At 36.5% G+C, this 18,576-nt stretch overlaps 1 protein-coding gene across 3 annotated transcripts; it reads left to right on the top strand.

The window, feature by feature from the left end:
* The first annotated feature begins 1,454 nt into the window (after window positions 1-1,454).
* LOC142045184 (putative short-chain dehydrogenase/reductase family 42E member 2) lies at window positions 1,455-17,958 on the top strand. 3 transcript variants are annotated; one of them, XM_075058408.1, is made up of 12 exons: window positions 1,455-1,621; window positions 3,838-4,073; window positions 6,684-6,779; window positions 7,611-7,671; window positions 9,541-9,659; window positions 11,158-11,233; window positions 12,441-12,523; window positions 13,062-13,199; window positions 14,468-14,533; window positions 15,351-15,414; window positions 15,777-15,850; window positions 17,102-17,958. In XM_075058408.1, exons 2-12 carry the CDS (start codon window positions 3,843-3,845, stop codon window positions 17,303-17,305), a joined length of 1,212 nt encoding a protein of 403 aa, XP_074914509.1. In that variant the 5' UTR covers window positions 1,455-1,621; window positions 3,838-3,842; the 3' UTR covers window positions 17,306-17,958. The 3 variants fall into 3 exon arrangements, with proteins under 3 accessions (XP_074914509.1, XP_074914511.1, XP_074914510.1); XM_075058410.1 differs by lacking the exon at window positions 14,468-14,533 and having other exon boundaries at window positions 12,480-12,523; XM_075058409.1 differs by lacking the exon at window positions 14,468-14,533.
* Window positions 17,959-18,576: the final 618 nt, after the last annotated feature.

The following is an 18,576-nucleotide window of genomic DNA, read 5'->3' as shown; positions in this document are numbered from 1 at the left end:
AACTTTAGCTTCTGTTTCTTTCAAAAAGACTTAGCAGCATGCAGTGAATAAAATATGGCCACCCCTCCTCTTCATTAAAGATAGGAGAATAAGTGTAACAGGAGAGGTGCAAACACCAGTTCCGAAAGCTCTTCTGAGATGTCATCTTCTGGCTAAGGTGGAACCCAAAGCCAAGTTAAAATACTCTTTGTTGATTTTCACTGAGCAATGAGGGATTGATATGCTATGAATAAGCTGACCAGCTGCTTTGACTTACGGAGGAGTTCTGTAACAGTCCAGGGATAGAATAGCCACTTTCTTTCTTGGATTAAATGGTAAAAGCTATCAGTGGACAGCTCAAAACACACAGTTTGATATTCTTGGGGCTTTTACTCTGAGCTGCGTTTGTCATTCATTTGGCAATCTGAGAAGTGCAGATTAGCTTGACAGGTTCAAAGATTCTAGTTCTAATGAAGGCTACAGGGACTTAAATACATATATGATATGCTAAAATATATTTACCTAGGTGTCAGTTTGAGTTCTTGTCAGCACATCAACATTAAATTACATTTAAATTGCAAAGTCACCTATGAACTTGAGATATTTCTAACATGTGAACATTTTAAATTGTAGTCATTTATATTTAGATTTGGGAGTGTTTCTTTAGCATCTTAACTACTGCTTTGAGACCTAATTTTAGACACACCCATTTGAAAACATTGGCTTTGATTTCTCATTATTTAAATTGCAAAAGGATATGTGTTTTAAAAGTGCTTTAAAATCTTAGGATCAGAGAACTTATATAATTATTAATAATTTAATTCATTATTCATTTTAAATGCATTATTTAATAGTAAAACACTTTTTCCTGTTCTGTTGTGTACCAGTTAGTTCGCTGCCTGTACTTCATTCATCTTGGAAGCCGGAGAACAACCCTTGTGCCTATAGTTAAGCTTCTTTGCAAATACATAATTGGGTTGGGGATGAAGATAGAAAAGTCAGGATGAAAGTGCTAAGTACCACTGCCAAACAAAATTTTTGTTTATTATTTTTATCCAAATTTAGATTAAAAACCATAGGTAGAAGGAAAAAGTATTTCCATTAACTCTGCTGCTAGCTGAGATGTATCCTACCCAATTTTCACAAAACTGTGGGAGAGGTTCACTTTTAAACACTAGTGTTAATAATTTCTTTCCTGTTTTTCTTTAGTAAAAAAACCTTTTCTCTGTACTTTTTAAAAACAGTGTGAGACATTTTAGCAATCTAGTACAATTTATCCACAGAATGATGGTACCAATAGTATATTTCTGTTGTCTGATGTCTTATCAACACTTTTACCAGGTAACAGTAAGAGATACCATCCTATTTAGAAGGGTCTGATGTGGAGAAAATATTTCATTTTTTCCTGAAAAGGAACGTAAATTATGTACAAATTAAGCCCTGCCCTTTTTTGGCTCCTAGCCCAGCCACCAGCTACAAAGGAGCAGGAACAGCAAAAGGTCCTGAACACACGTGAGCATCTCTGTTTGTCAGAGACTACCTGATGCCCTTGTGTTACTAACTGTCCAGCAAATAGAAATCTCACCAGCTTACTTGGACAGGAAGGACTGGGAGAAGGCCGAGGTCCAGGATTCTACCAAGGGTACTTAACTACTTCTTTAGCTATTTTTTAAAACCTGAAATGTTTGACTCTAACTTTTTATGGGAAGTAATTTCTGCATTTGTAATATTTGAAATGACAGTAAGGGAGCTAAGAGTAACTCACACTGCATGCACTGCATAAGCTGTAACTATGTTTATCATGCAGAATACATTAATAAATCAGAATAGCTCCTATAAATTTAGAGAAACAAGGAAGTTACTGGTTCTGGAAATAAGTATTTTCTTACAGGAAATTGTTTACATTTAAATGTTGATAATAATTTTCTAATTTCATGAAGCAGATTTATATATTAATGCTATTAGTGCTTTTTAAGAAAGAGATTTCTAGCAGAATCTTCAAACTTCTTGATACAACCTCCAGCTTACTTAAAATTTAAGGAGGTATTAATGAAAAGTATTCAAATTATAATATTTTTCAAATATGTCTGTTTATGTTATATGTGACAAGTTTGACCTTAGTTTTCCTTACAGTGTATAAAAATGTGCTTTTTCACAGAAGGTAAGGCAAAAAGAATTTTATATGGCTTAAAACTACTGTGTAGCATAATCTAGAGATGCAAATTTAAATTTCCTTTATTGAACAGGAGAGCATACTTGGTTTAGTTTTATTATATTAGTTCTAATTTAAATTTTTTTGAAACATGGATTATTTTTCATTTTTGAAATGTCAGGATATTTTTCAGCATAAGGAGCTCATATTTTTCCACTGTGTTATGCCACACAGTTTACTGAATTTAGTGAGCCAACACTGGTGTTAAAACCGCATGGAGAATCTGGTACTTATTTCCCTGTGTCTGAAATCTGAAAAACAACGTATAAAATAAGAAAAATACCACAAACAAAATTATAAAAAGTTAACTAAGCAATGGCAAAAATAGTCTGTAACTTTGTGTACTGTGGGCTGCATTTTCTGTTGCTTTTCTAGTATTTTTTGTCACCCTGAAAGTGACGCAGCTGCCAGTTTACCAGTCATGCCCAGTTGCTGCATAATCTGTGCTGAACCCTGGTGTAAATGACTGAGAGCAAACTATGCTTAACTACCTATGCCCACCTGGTGGAAGATGATGTACTCTCATGTGTGCAGATGTTGCTATGAGGACCCCCTCCAACTAAGGGAAAACCATAATAATCTGCAGGAATTGGGTCTATATTCCTATATTAGACTGGCAGGTACCCAGTTTGGCTCCCACTTTACAGTGACTTAATTTGACTGATTTCAGATGTATTTATTCTGGATTTCTATCTGGGGACATAAGAGCCTAGATCCTAATGTGCAAAGGCCACGCAAGGAATCAGGACAATAGGGGCTGTCTGTGTGGGAAAATTAACTGGACTAATTTCTCAGAGTATATTGTGATCTGGAATACCAGTCATTTTAATTGTAGAATATGAGTGAATTTCTAAAGAGGAGTGATTATTGTAGAATAAACTAATTTGTAGTACAGAACAAAGTGTACAGATGGGTAACTCCTGTGGAATTGCTTATCACAGAATGATATTCTAATCAGCTTTCCCAAGTAGATGAACCCACAGGGCAGATGGCTTATCTCTTCTGTTCCTTGTCAGTTTAGCTGTACATGAATGCCCTAATGAGAACAATATGGACAAAAGTTAGTAAGAACTGGACAGGAAACTAAGTGTATTTAGTGTGTATCTAGAAAAGTTTAAAATGGCAGCAAATTTTTATCATTACCGAAGAACTGTGACCCAAATGTGAAATAAATGGATTTTAAAAGCAGAATCAATCCTTTCTTATATTCCTTATCTAATTTTTTTTCCTGACTAGTAGGGTAACATCTATTTGGCATTAATATATCAGAAGTCAGTGAGTTTTCAAGGATAAAACGTTTGATATACCAAGCTTTCAAAAATGTAATCATACCTCTTAAAGTTAGGTAATTATAATGTCTCTAAAATCCTGTAATTTCTCTTCATTTCTATATAGTATGAAACTTGTGGGTATGAGGAAAAGACTAAATCTTGGAATATAAAAGTATTCAGACTCATTACTTGTTGCACATAGAAAACTCATCACCAAAATTATGAATTTATACATTTTAAACATGTTAAGATAATAAACATATATGAATAAAAATAGTATAGTCACAAAAGGAGCATTGTAACATGAAAATTACTGAAATTACCCAAATCTCAGAGTATTATACAGGAATTTTCAAGGGATCTTCTATCTTGCAGTCGTGATGCAAGAAGGTTCCACAGAAGAGCTCCACAGCAGCCAACCATGTGAGAGCAAACTAAACGAGCATGCTGGACTACTGGTTAACAGAAGCAGAAAGACAATGGTGACAGGAGGTGGAGGCTACCTGGGATACAATCTGGGATGTGCTCTTGTTAGGTCAGGAATTGCTGTTGTTCTGTTTGATGTACGGAAACCTAGATGGGAAATTCCAAATGGAGCAGATTTTTTCAAGGTATGTTGAAATTACATATTTAACAGCAGTGAAATAAAGTTCTACTACTTTTATGCACATTAGCAAGGCTTCCTCTTAAGGAGTTTTGATAAAAGCTTTTACTGAAAAGCCTTTAAGGACAATAATAATTCATGGTAAAAGGTCCTCACATGCCTAAGTAACTGAGTAAGAGACAGCAAACAGGAGTCCAAGTGGTCAGTTCAGAAGAGTCCTGTGTTGGGAGTGTCATTCAACACATTCATAGCTCACCTAAGTGAAGGAGTGAACAATGAAGTGATGAAGTTTACTGCTCAGGGAAATTATTTTGAGTAAAAAGGTGAGAGCAAGACAGGGCAATAAAAGTGATCATAAACGTAGAATGACTGCTGCGCAGAGAATGATTGAGGAAACTAGGAGTTTCCAGTCTGGGAAAGAGATGACTTGGGAGCGGGAGAGCTCCACAAACTGTGAATGGCATTGAGATGGATGGGGATTGACTGTTCACTGTCCTGTCCCGTACAAGAAAGAAGGGCCATCAAGTGAAATGAGGAGGAGTCAGTCCATTACAAACAAGAAGAGTTTGTTTTTTCATGCAGTGGGTGAAAGGCATGTCCAAAGCTGCGCCAGAAATTTACTTCCACTGGAGATTACTAAATAGGTAAGCTAAATTAGGCTCAAGAAATCTTCTGAATGAAAATACTTGAAGACTGGAAGAGTATTCTGGGGGAAAGTGTCACATATGCTTGCCTTGTTCCTGCTCTTCCCAGGGCACCAGTCTGTGATCACTGATTCCTTTTCATTCTTAACAATTCAAGGAATTTGTTATGTCTGCAAAAGAGGGGGAACGGAAGAGACCTAAAATACTTAACGGCTCACAGTCATCTGTGGAGGACAGCATCCCCCACTACTCCCTGATGTGGGGACCACCAGCTCCTCACAGCTGCTTCGCCCACTCAGCTTTGGGGGTCTGCATGCACGGGGGGACACTCGCAGTGTGTGCGCGCTCCTGTCACCTTGTACAAGTTCTGGCTAGACACAGAGTGTCATTCAGCTGATCTTGTCTGAGCGTTTAGTGCAAGAACTCTTTGACACCACCACTGGAACTAGAAAGTTGATGGCAAAGCTGAAAGTGATCACGGGATCTTTGTCCCAGGGTCTATGGAGGCGATGCCAGATTTTCTCCTGGCGACATCACCTGTGTGGGACCGGCAGTAAGGGAGGCAGAGGGGGATGCATGATACGGCTGGGTAGTGGGCAGAATACCACGCTAAGCAGATCTTTTGTCTGACCCAGGATGGGTGGTCTTAAGTTCAATTTCATAAACAGCTTTTACAGAATATGGAAGAGAGAGAAAGTATTATTGAGGAACCATTCAGAGACCACAAGCTTGATTTGTTAATGATATAAATCCACATAGTTTGATTTAAGCTGGTGGGTTGATGGCAATTTGCATCTTCTAAAGGAGACTCAAGAGATGTGACAAACGATCTTCTGAGAATGTTTTTTTTATAATTCAATTTTAAAAGAATATATATTACAAAGTGTAGGTGAATTACCTAGAAAATGGAACTACTGAGTCCTAGTAAATAAAGTAATGAGTCACTTCAGAGATCTGAGCCTTGATCAGTGATTGAGAGATTGCTAATATTGTTTATACTGGTTAGCTATTTTAGTATTTGATTGAAGGTAGGAAGTGTAAGTCAGCCATATTTATGAAACACTTTGGCAACCTCAAAAGAAAAAAGTTGAGAGTTAAAGACTGATTAGAGTACTTCTTAATATTTCCTCCAGCCATTTCTTTTGTGTTTATTCTATTTCATTACAGTAAATTAAATAATATCTAATGTTTTGAAATATCATACTTCTGAAAAAAGGTATAATATTTTTATTGATATCTGTATGTATGTGAAGTATTATTCACATAGTATTACCTGGTATACAAAAATGCAATATAATATTCTAAGCACAGCATAGCATTTGATACTAGATATAGTGTGTGTGTATTTAATACAGTACAGTGTTCAGTAGTATATAGCATTTCATATAATGCAATTATAATACACTAATGTATACTAATATAATATTAAATGCATGTAGTGTGTACTCTTTTGTTTCAATCTTGTACAAAACTGTAATTAAATTTATCATGCAGTGCTCGTAAAACAAAGCTTAGATGGGCAAAGAGCCGTTTGTCCAGATTGCACAAGTCAGATCTTAAAGTGCTAACAGAAGAGGGGTTCTCTTATTTGGTGATTCCACGGCAAACAGCTGAACCCTTCCTGCTGTGATTTTTTGTTCTTGGGGCTTCATTCTCCAGCTCTCAAGCATATGCTGCTCCCATTCAAGTCAAACAAGTTTTGCCAGCCTGCAGGCTGCAGGACTAAGTGTGAAAATACGCATTATAATTGAAGCCAACAAGAGTCATATTTGTTTTGCAACAAAACACTGACAAAATTCTTAGTCATGGCTTTTTCTCCACTTTTATAATGTTTTATTTAATGCTAGTTAAGTGTTGTGAGAAATAGATCAGAATTACTTTAGATTTTCCTTAATAGCCATAGTTAGTACTAATTCTATAGAGAATGTAATGAGCTCTACCAGTCAAAAATCCATTCTTTTCTCATTTTTCAGGGTGATGTGAGGGATTATGATGCAGTGTTCAAAGCATGTGAAGGGGTTGACTGTGTTTTTCATGTGGCTGCATGTGGAATGTCAGGATTAGAACAAGCAAGTACAATTTTCCTAACGTTTTCTTTCGTTATTCTTGTGAAAGCAAAAATTTGTCTGCATGTAGCAAAGAATGTAATTATATGATATTTATGTCAGACAGAAGTTAGTTATAAAGGTCAAGTCATCCACACAAGCAACAAGGGAGGTATTCCTTAAATAATAAATGTCAAATCATGAAACTGATGTACTACACAAAATTCTCTAGAAAAATGAGATCATAGATTTAAGATCTTTGATAAGAAGTCATAGCCTTTTTCTCTAATCTGAAGAAGCGTGACAATATTGCTCTAGAACTAATGTTCATGCGTTTTCTTCTTGTGAACTCATAGTCATGAGAAAACAGACCAGCAACCCTATACAGTTATGCTAAATAACAGTGATATTCACAGAGGGTGTTATCAAAAAAGTCATGAAACTACAAATCTGTTTCTAGGAACAAGACAGATTGCCACTGGAAAAAGAATCTGTGAAAGCTTTCAGGGAGCACAGGCCCTGCCTGTAATTTTTGCTTCTATATTATGGATTATCTGGGGTGTGACAAAAAATTGAAGCATTATAATTTCCTTTCAGATGTATTTTATCTTTCATTTTTCAGCTTAATTTATTCATACACTTCAATGTGTATGAATAATTCAAGTGTATACAATTCATACACTCAAGACAACAAAAATGAGAACGGCTAGAAATCACTGTACATGGCAAGGACAGAGAACTGTAACATATCTATCACAAAAAGTCCACAGCTGTTCTAGATCTGGCAATTGTAACAATCATATTGTGAATGTGACTTGTTCAATTAATTAGATGTTGTGCAAACTCTATTTCTAGCTTCAAAAGAAAGACCAGATTGAATCCATAAATGTCGGAGGCACAAAAATAATAATTGATGGTACGTACCTAGATTTTCTTTCTTTGCATCTGATCCAAACCATGAATTAAAAACTTCTAATTGGATGTTTTCTGTGTTGATTTGGCAGTAAAATGAGGCTCTTCTGTCACTCCTTTCAGAGTTATGATGGCAAGCTAGGTGTGCAGGTCCCATTAAAACTGGTAGATTTGCCACTGGTTTGAACTGGGGATAGGTTTTCAACCTGGACTTCATTCCTTGGCAGACCAACTTAAACTGTCCTCCACGTACTGGTTATTTTTTCCCTTTACTCTATGTAATGGAGAAGTGTTATCCTCTTTCCTCATAGAAGTAACATGAGAGACACTGTACTTTTTGTTGTGTTGTAAACATTTGGTAACAGAAGCCATAGATGTGCTAAGTGTATTTAGTTATTATTTTATGACATTAATGTAGAAAATTTTCTGTCCTTTCTGATCATCTGTCTAAATGTGATCCCCTTTTATTATATACTGATTTTTAACCACTGTCTCTGGAAAATGTTAGTAGATTTCTTTCTGTACATTCAATTCCAGGAAGAACATTTCACAGTGTATTGTAAATACCAATGCTACTTTCTCTTTGCTTTTCCCTCAAAAATCAAATGGCAAAAAAATAAAAGAAGCAAAATGGCAAAAGCAGTTTTTATTTAGACCCGTTTTCATGCTGCCTGTGGGTTATTACTGAAAAAAAAGCAGAAATAATTAGAGTGAAATGGTAAGCAAGTAAAACTCTAAATGAGTTAGAGGGAAGAGGTTGCCACATATTCCCTTCTTCTTACCCCAGCCTCTGAACCCACAGAAACATGTCATGTCAAATTTCCACAGGCTCCCAAAAAAGCAAGAATCTGGGAGGAGCATGAGCCTGTTAATCTACATTTTAATAATAGATTTTATTATTGTACTTTGTTCCAAATATTTACAACATGGTAACTACATTCATTATTTTCAAAATGAGCCAATTGGACGGACTGCTCTGTAGATTCTAAACATTCCTGACTTTGAATATTAATTAACTTAAACTTTAGAAGTATTGTTAAATCAAAGCAAATTTATGTTATTCAAGTTTGCAGTGACATATATGCAGCAGAATTTAGACATAATGTCTTAACACCCGACTGGAATCCATAATTAAGACTTTGTTTTGTAAATAATATTGTTTTCATTTGTATTTAAGGTACTGCTGATTATACACTAACTGCGTATGTTTGCTGCTAACGTGTCATTTGTCATTTATGAACAGATTGAGACAAATGCAGTGTTGTCACACACCGGAGAGAGCTAGCACATTTTCTTATACAGCTTTAGTTACCTGCACAGGCAACCACGAAACTGTGGTGCAAGAAGCAGTACAGCTTACTGCTCACTGCTGAAATCTGGGCAAAAATACTGCTCCACAGACAGGCTGCTCTCTACAGTACTACCCCTACAGAAGGAAGCAGGGAGTTTTCAGTGCTATTTGATCACAAGAAATGTTCTTACTCATCTCCTTTTTATTCAATTTACAAAATGAACGTGTTTTAAGAAATGTTTCTGAAGTAAAGGAGAATTCCCCCCCCCCCCCCCGCGCCAAGATAATTCCTCTATCCAGCTGATGACTACAATCCAGTGGTGATATGATAGTTGCAGGTATCTAATCATAAAACGTTTGGTGACCACAACATGTCATATTTACATAGCAGATATTTGGGATGAAAAATTCCACCTGAATGAAAGATAAGATTATATTAAATGATAAGTTAATGTTAAAATTACATTTATAGAAAAAGTAGTATTTTAATGTTTGTTTTCAAAAAAAGAAGCTGCCAGTTCATGTGTTGCTTCTCAGTCTTTATTTTTGTTTTAAAATAATTTATTTTGTATACTATTGTAGTCTGCAAACAAAGAAATATCTCTAGACTGATATACACCAGTACAGTGAATGTGGTATTTGGAGGGAATCCTATTGAAGAAGGAGATGAAGAAACTGTGCCGTATTTTCCACTGGAAAAGGTACTTTGTTCGTGTGATGGCATGGCATTTACTGTGCTCTAAAGGATAGATTATGTGAAGGTTGTTCTGAGCGCAGAAGCTGTTTTACTATAGATCGCATCAAATTCCATGAAATTATTTTTCATTAATAAAAATTGACCCATGATGAGTGAAGAAATATTCAAATCATAGTGGCTTTAATCTGCTATAACTAGACAGATGTGAGATGTGATAAAATACCTAAAAATGACTAAGAAAAGTGGAGTGTGACATTTAATAAGAATATTTTAAGAGGAAGGGCTTTCAGGGGACCATCCGCTATGTAAATACTGAATATTAGGGCTCCTGTGAGCCTTTGCATAGAACAGTATTGTTAAATACAAAATTCTACATCTTTATCACACGCATTTTTGCTTCTTTGAAGTTCCCAAACTTTGCTTTCTTGCTGCAGGCCAGGCAGTAGTTACAGTCACCACAGGGCAACTCCAAAATACCATTTTCTTCTTTACTGTGATCATTTAGGAAATATTTTCTAGCTGAAATCTGAAACTCACTCTTCCCACTTGTTCTTTCCTGCTCCCAGTACATGGCCTGCAGTTAAAAGCTATAATTTTAGAACGTACATCCTGTGTCCAGGAATCCTAAATAGGACTGACTACTACTCTGTTTGTGCCTCCTGAAATACTTAGTTGGATATGTCAGTTTGTGCACAGCACCTCAGACTTCTGAGAAAGCATTTCAGGAATTTGCAATTAGTTGCATGTGTCTGAGCCCTAATCATATGTTTTCTGTAATGGTGATCATGTAATAGCAAGCAGCAGGGGTAGGTGGAGCAGGTGGATTAAGCCACCTGAGAGTAGAAAAATTTTCCATGGTGGGATTTTTAGGTATATTATGCAATATAAAGTATGGTAATATGGAATTCAACAGATACATAAATAACCTCATGTGGATAAGTAATCATTAAACCAGCATGTGCTAACTCTGTCCAGAATCCTATTGTTTAAATACACTTCAGTGCAATTTTTAAAGTTAATAGTAAAAGATACAGCCGGGAGAGAATTATTTATAACTTCCCAAATAGCTTCAATAAGAAATTGAAACATTCTTAGGAAAGTCTGAATGTTTCATTTCATATTTAACTTACTGTTTTAAAAAACTTTTTCCAATTTAAAATGGATGTTTTTTCAAAACAAACTTATCTGACCCACCAGAACATTTGGCTTAGTATTAATTTTTTCATTACATCCAGCACAAAAAGTGAGTTTAGTAAATACCACTGGGCTTAAATTCATTCTGAAGCTAAACTTGTGCAACTAAAATGTAAGTCTGATAAGTTTCTTTGTCATAAACAAAGTATATATTTTCTATATCTTGTTGTTATTTCTAGTTTGGTTTTACTCAGCTGATGTCTACAAGCTGGCTCGATTTAAATGTTATCAGACATAAACAGTAAGTTTGCCTTTACAGATGCAATAATGTGATTAAAATGTTGATCATATTCTGCCTTTCTTTATAGCAATTTAATCATTATTCTAGAACAAAGGCAATTGCAGACCAAATGGTTCTTGCTGCTAATGGAACTTTACTCAAAGGTACATATAAAACATTTGGGGTTTTCCTATCATTGGTAGTGCTAATGGGTATTCCATTCTCTGGTTACTCATTTTTCAATAGTATACTTTAACTGCAATAAGGATTTATTTTGTTTGTTTCTACTCTCCCTTTGGTGGATGATTAATTTTTTTATGTGTATACCCAGACAGATATGAGATTATATGCAGACAATAGATGGGACAATTCAGAAAATTTAACCTTACTTCTTCCAATCGTCTTAAAAGTTTACCAATTTTACAATAGGTACAGGATTTGTGTTTTTATCCCCCGTTCAGTCTATCACTTTGAGCTTCTCTGATAATACCAATCTCTAAGCACTGTCCAATAGGTCATTCTCATAATCCCTAAAGGCTTGCAGGTGTCTGGCAAGAATAATTGCAGTTTCTTAAACAGATTGGCAATATCAGGGTCATGTTAACTTCTAAAGTCACACATGCATGAATAGCTGTGGCTAAAAATCTATCTGTACATGGCAAGGGAAATATTTATCTTTGCTTTTACATGCATATTTTGCTATTCCTACCGATTTCTCTCAAATGAAGAGCTGGCAAACGTAAATTAGGTGGGGATTCAATTTTAGCACCCTCAATTAACTACTGAGCAAATGTCTACCACCTGTTCCACTTGCCCACATAAAAGGTGTAATTGTGCCTATTCTCAGGAATCAGAAGATTCTGCTTACTGATTCACAAGTAGAGCTTAAAGTATTCATTTTGATTTAAAATATTCTAACTAATTTGAAAGCCTCTGTTTAAGAGACCTCTTCCATTACTTTGTGATGCAAGCAAGCAAGGTGTCTAAATGTAGCAAATTGAATTATCTTCTTCCAGTATTGCATGTGTCTACAATGATGGACAAATGTGTATGTTATAAACTTACATCTATAATAAATAGAAAAAGTCAATCAAGTAGGAGGCATAGCTATAGAAAAGTTTGATTTATCCTGTCCCTATTCAAACTCTTCTGTGGTCAGAGGGATTCAGTTTTTCAGGCTGCTAAGCTAGGGTCTTTCACTACTATTGAATTCAATTTTATACAAAAAAGAAAACAAGTTACTAGGAAGCCAAATCATATAGAATGGTCAGACCGATCCTTTACTTTCACAATGTAAAATTCAGACAATATATGTCAGCCATATGTTGATATCAAAGCTACCTGAAAATCACATTTTGTTCTCTTTCCAAGGAGGTGGTAAGCTCCATACTTGTGTGCTTCGTCCACCAGGCATATATGGACCAGAAGAGCAGCGCCACATGCCACGAGTAGCCGTACGTGTTATGTAGTCAGCTCTGGAGGACACTACAAGTAGTTGTAAGGGCATAACACAAGTAGAAGTATCTTGATGACAATTCTTAACAATTCATCCAGGAAGGGCATTGTGAAAGCTTGGTGAGAGGTCAGATGATGCAAGGTAACAAACAGCATGATAGGAGCATTGCAGAAATGGCAAGGATCAAGCAGTACTTTTAAGTGAAAAGATAAAAAGGCAAGGCTGAAATGCCATGCCAGAAGAACTAGGTTTGCATCCCTGATTGTTTAATGGAAATATTGTCTTTTCAATATGCACTTTAGTTTCAGCCAAACACTGTAATGTCACCATATTTTACTATTGAGTATCGCTGCAACAGTCCTTGATTCATAAAACCACCAACTAGCTGTTCTGGGGGGTTTTTTGTGACACATTTCTTGTGCTGTAACTGTATACAAATACAGCAAATTCCAAGTATTCAGGCTGAGCTAAAATGAATACTTTATACTGCATAATAAAGGAATAACATAGTTATTTCATGTTTTCTGTTTCTACAGGCAAATATCCAGCGGAGACTATTTAACTTCAAGTTTGGGAATCACAAAGTTCAGATGAACTGGGTTCACATAGGAAATCTAGTACAAGCTCACTTACTAGCTGCTGAGGCTCTCACCTCTGAGAAGGGTTATGTAGCTGTAAGTAAACAATATAAACATTGCATCCCAGTAGCTTTAGCTCTCAAATAGGTTTAATTTCTGATCTTTCGAGATCAAAGATTCTCCGAAAGGTGGTGTGCTAAATTCTCAAAAATGTTTTGTGGCTCCACAAGCACATGGACAATGCAAATGCAAATACATTCTGCTAACATTTTGATGCTGTTTTCTTCTGTTTTGAAATTATATCATTTCCTGTTTGTTTGGAGGAAATAGCATTTTTAACCAGGTTAATATATTCACCATCATACAAATCTATATATTCTGTTATTCTTTTGAAAATAGATTCTGATTCCAGATGCATAAAATTTAGAGCAACCATTCTGAGGCATTCCAGTTTAATTTTCAGGGTTGAAAATTCCAAAAAGAGATGTACAAAATTAATGGACAATTTTAAAAGGTTTTTCTTTTTCTTCTACTGGTCCTAATTGCAACAACAATTGGAGGACTGTGAAGAATTACAGGACTGGCAGTGTTGCAGCAGCTGCTACATTCACAGCTCCTGAAGGCTCCAGCTTCATTTATATTGGTAGGAACATATAGACAACAGGTACAGACACGTCTGAACATCTCTCCATGTGCTGTCAACTAGTTAAGTGCTTGGAAGCTATGCAGCTGTTTTAGAGTGACATAACGCCCAAATTCCCAGGGTCTGCTTGGGTGCTCAGGGGTTCACACTGCTCACAGTTGGATGGACTCCTCACCCAGAGCATAGTAGTCAAGGGATTGTTGCCTACACATTTAGAAAGCTGGAAGAAGATAGACTGGAAGCCAAAAGTGGATTCAGGCACTGTGACATGTCCCACAGAATGTAGGTACTGAATTTGTTGTAATCAGAAAATTAGCCAGAGTTGGAACTTGACCTCGGAAAGCTGTGCTGATTAAATGCTGTCAGTGGTGCCACTTCAGTTGGCCTCATGAAGATAATTCTGTCCTCCGCACATCATGAAGAACTTAATGCTCTAACAGTTGGGTTACTGCGTAGTGAAACCAAGCTCTGATCTACATTACACCATGGTTAATCATGATTAGCTCTACTACCACCACGGGTTACCCAAAATATGAGACATGTTTGAGATCCCAGTGAAGTCCAATGAAGGTAGTTCGCTGAGATGATTTGTGTGCATTCACCGTATGCGTGCTGGTGTGTTATTCACAAAATCAAGAAAGATGGGTAGGTATGAGAGAGAAAGGAAACGCCATCCTATGTATAGTGTTTTCCTAATTGTTTTTCTCTGCTTCTTTAACAGAGTGGTCAGGCGTATTACATACATGATGGTGAAAACGTGATATTTTCTGAATGGATAGTCCCTTTAGTATGTATTGTACATACATTTAGCTCTAATGCGCCGTTATGGGCCCTATTCATATTGTTAACTAAAAGACCATACTAACTAAATGAAGTTCAGTACAAGTTAATTACTGAATTATTTAATGTTAAAGTCAGTCCTGTTCTCCCTCCATATCCCAAAGTTCCACTGGCTTTAAGGGAAGTTTTGGAGATGCATAACTGTGTTTGGCCCTTATTTTTTTGAGAGAATTTAGCTGAGAGTTATAGAACCTGCTACAGAACAGCAGCATTTCTGTAAAGCAAGCTCACAGTGCACGAAAAGTTCTACTACTAGTATCTGTCAGGCCTTTTATAACCGTTGTTTATTTCTTTGTTCTGCCACCAACTGCAACACAAAAGGGAAGGCCATTTAGAATCATATATTAAAAGCTAAAAAGAGGCAACGTTATATTTTCATAAACATCAGGCTGGGATTTTAGGAGCACGCTAAAGCTGTGACCCTGCAATACCAACACAGAAAAGTCTTCCGGGAAAATTATTGCAGTAGTATGATGGGCCTGTATCTAAACGTAGTTAAGTATTCTAGCCTCGGTCACCTGCCCCTGGGAAATAGCAGTTTCCCCTTTACCATCCAATTGCATTTGAAGGGTGGGAGGTGGGCACAGAAGAATGAGTGGTGGGTTTTAATTGGGTTTCTTACTACCAGTATTGATAGGAACATTAGCTAGAAAAAATTTTAGATATGTGTTTTATCAACATTTATTTTTCCATTTTCATGCTTCATTGACACCCTCAATTTGATACAAATTCTCTGTTATTCTTTCCTTTTATACCCCTTCTAGTTTGAAAAATTAGGCTACAGGAAACCCTGGATACACATTCCTGTTCTCCTGGCTCATATAGCAGGTAAAAATAATAAAATACATCATACTTAATTATTGTGCTATTTATTTTTTAAATTTTTTTTCTTATTCCTATAAAGCTACATAGTGGTTTTATAAAATGCAGTAACTCAAATTGTAGGAATTATATAACTTAATATTCTAATTAATAATAATCCCTTATGCCATTTGGCATTAATTATACCAGATAAAGTTTAAAGGCCATCCATAAACTGAGTCCATCGTGTACTTTATAAATTAAACACTGCCTTCTACCACCTTAATTGCATCCTCTGATATCAGTAGGAATTATAGGGTGTGCAATGTCAGCATTATCTCAGTTTATTGTTATCCAGCTGTCTCATTAAGTAACTTTCTGTTCCACAGCCACCGTGATGGAATATCTGCACCTGATACTAAAGCCAGTTTTTAGCTTTACACCTTTCTTGACAAGGAATGAGGTAAATGTATAAAAAGAGAGAATGTTTATGTATTTCTGACCAAAATTCTCGTGAAGTACGTGATACACCCTTTGGATGCAGACAGGATTGTCTGCATTAGAGCTCTGTTTTTCTGCTCAGAGTGTAGTCCATTCAGGGCTTACACAGTCATTTTGTAGCCTGATTTTTCCATGCCATCCTGGCCACCCCTTAAAAAATCATCAGAAATTAATCCTTACTTGAAGATTAGATGATCCAGAGAAACATCCTAGTGGTGCAAGACAGAGTGACTGACATGGAGCTGGCACAAAGAGGAAAACAGACGCTACATTGTCAGTTCCAGCAAGCTGTCCTAAGCTGTGGAACTACTTGTTAAAGGAAGGTGGTCCAAGAGAACAGAGCGAGAGCATCGGGTCAAAGTGGTAGCAGATATCATAATACCAGGCTAGCAAATAATCAGAAAGTCTGATAAAAATAATTCTAAATTGGAATGAAAAGTCAGTTTTCTGCAAAAACAATAACTTCTGGACAAATTCATTTTGATCTAACTTACATTTTTGTACAATGTTATGATTTATAATATAAGCCAAAACGCTTTAACTAATCTATCACCCAGTCTCTTACTACATTGTAGCACGTAACGTAATAGGACACTGAAGGGACTGAATGGTCCTCATTAACTTCTGCTGTAGCTTTTCAGTTGTTACACAATTTATCTATCTGTTTTTATACTTACTTCTATATTCTATATAGTTCTATATCTGAAGCGGAAATCACTGAGACTATGCAACTTAGGCACTTTCACAGGTACCATGCATTCAGAGGTGGAGAATATAAGTCTCCAGAAGTGCATGTTTTCCACTCCTTAGCTAATGCATTTCTGCAAAGTTGAGAAGTCACACCACTCTCCTCCAATACACTCATTCGGTTCCATTGCGCGTTTCCCTGCACAGAAGAGCCAGTTGGAGGGAACTGTGCTGATCTCTTGCAAGGGCTTTCTTTAGTTCTTTATCTGACATTCACAAGTGAGAGATCAGTGTCATAAACTCCTTCTGCACGCAGTCCACCAAGCTTTGTCCCTTTCCCTGTCAGCTACATCAACTCATTCTGTTAGCTCTGGACAGAATCCCACTCCAAAATGTTACATTTTTGTCTGTCTATCTTTATTAATGTTTTTAATTCCATTGTAATATCATTGTTGATGTATTTTCATCCAAGTTCTAGAAAATCAGACATTAAAGTCGCTTCCATAACTGTCCTTTTGGATTTTAGGTGTGGAACGTTACTGTAACTCACACTTTCCGAATAGACAAGGCACGAAATCAACTTGGTTACAAACCAAAGAAATTCTCATTCGCTGATTCTGTGGATCATTATCTTAAAACAAGACCTACTTGCCAAGAAGATCACATGTTCCTTAAAATGGCGTTTGCTTTTGGCATTTTGTTAAGTTTGATCATTCTTTCTTTCTTCTAAAATTGAGTAACTACACACCTGTTCCAGAAAACCTAATTTTGTTTCTGAGTATTAATGATCTGGTCGTAGTACATTCCTCAGTCACTATGGACTTTACTATTCTTATGATGATGATGACATCTCACTGATCTCATTAACAACAACAACAACAAACCACAAAAGTGAAAACACAGGATGCATCAGGAAATGTTCCCAAAGAACAATGTAGTGTCACAATATCAAAGGAGTTCACCGCTAACAGGTGCAGGAATAGTTTTAATGGATCTTCATTAATTGATTGCTTTATGCTGAGAATGATTCCCTAAAAATGATAATTCAGGAGGGTAAGAATTGGAAGAAGAGGGACCATTGTAGGACTGCAGTGCTGTAACAAGTCCAGTAGCTCCAATGAAGAAAAGGTTGATTAAACAATTCTCTGATGAAGCTGCTGCTACAGCTACTGTATGTTAGTATGAGGAATTATGAAGACCTGGGAAATAGTACAAAAAAGATGAAAAGTAAATATTTATAAATAACAGGTGGTGAGAGGACTGAAAGTCATAGTTATGTAAAATAGTTTTATTATTCAAAAGGTTTGTAAAAATGTAATAAATAACATTATGTGTGTTTGTAAATCAAATAATATCCTTTCAATGCAATAATAAACAATAACTGAACCCAATACTGGTTTTAAGGAGCCTGTAGGAAGGTGGAGGGAGGGCACATAAGACCTTGGACTTCAGCAAGCTGTTTCTGCTAAGTGAAGCCAAGTCAGGCTGTTATCTGTAATCCTGTACCGGTGCTGGCACACTCCGTTTGTTCAGCAAATTGCCATTTCAGGGTGAGCAGGCAAGCCAAGCACCAAGACCCGAGTCTTCCCCCTTCTTAAGACTTACATTAGTTGCTTCTTGGGTGGATTGTACTGCCTGAGCTGCACATGCTACATGTGTGCTACATGTACACGTACCATGTGTAGCCCAGACAAATTTTCATAAGGTTACCTGTCACAAGGATTTTCTCAGGGACCAGCTTGGCTCTCATCAGGGAGCAGCTGCTCCCTCTCTTGCACCCCACAGGGATCAGGAGAGCTGGACTTGCCAGGGTGGGTCACAGAAGAGAGGGATGGAAAACCTCTGCCATCTGATTATCGCTACTCTGTATTTATGTTGCCTGTGTTAGCATTTTACAGGATTTTAAGACCAGTAAGTTTATGGAGACTCTCTCATTGTATCCTTAAATGTACAGGGTACACAGGACAGCTTACAGCAACCCTACAAGAATAAAACATTATA

This window comes from Buteo buteo, chromosome 27, assembly GCF_964188355.1.
Source record: "Buteo buteo chromosome 27, bButBut1.hap1.1, whole genome shotgun sequence".
Lineage (NCBI taxonomy): Eukaryota > Metazoa > Chordata > Aves > Accipitriformes > Accipitridae > Buteo > Buteo buteo.
This window is presented reverse-complemented; position numbering and strand designations above follow the sequence as displayed.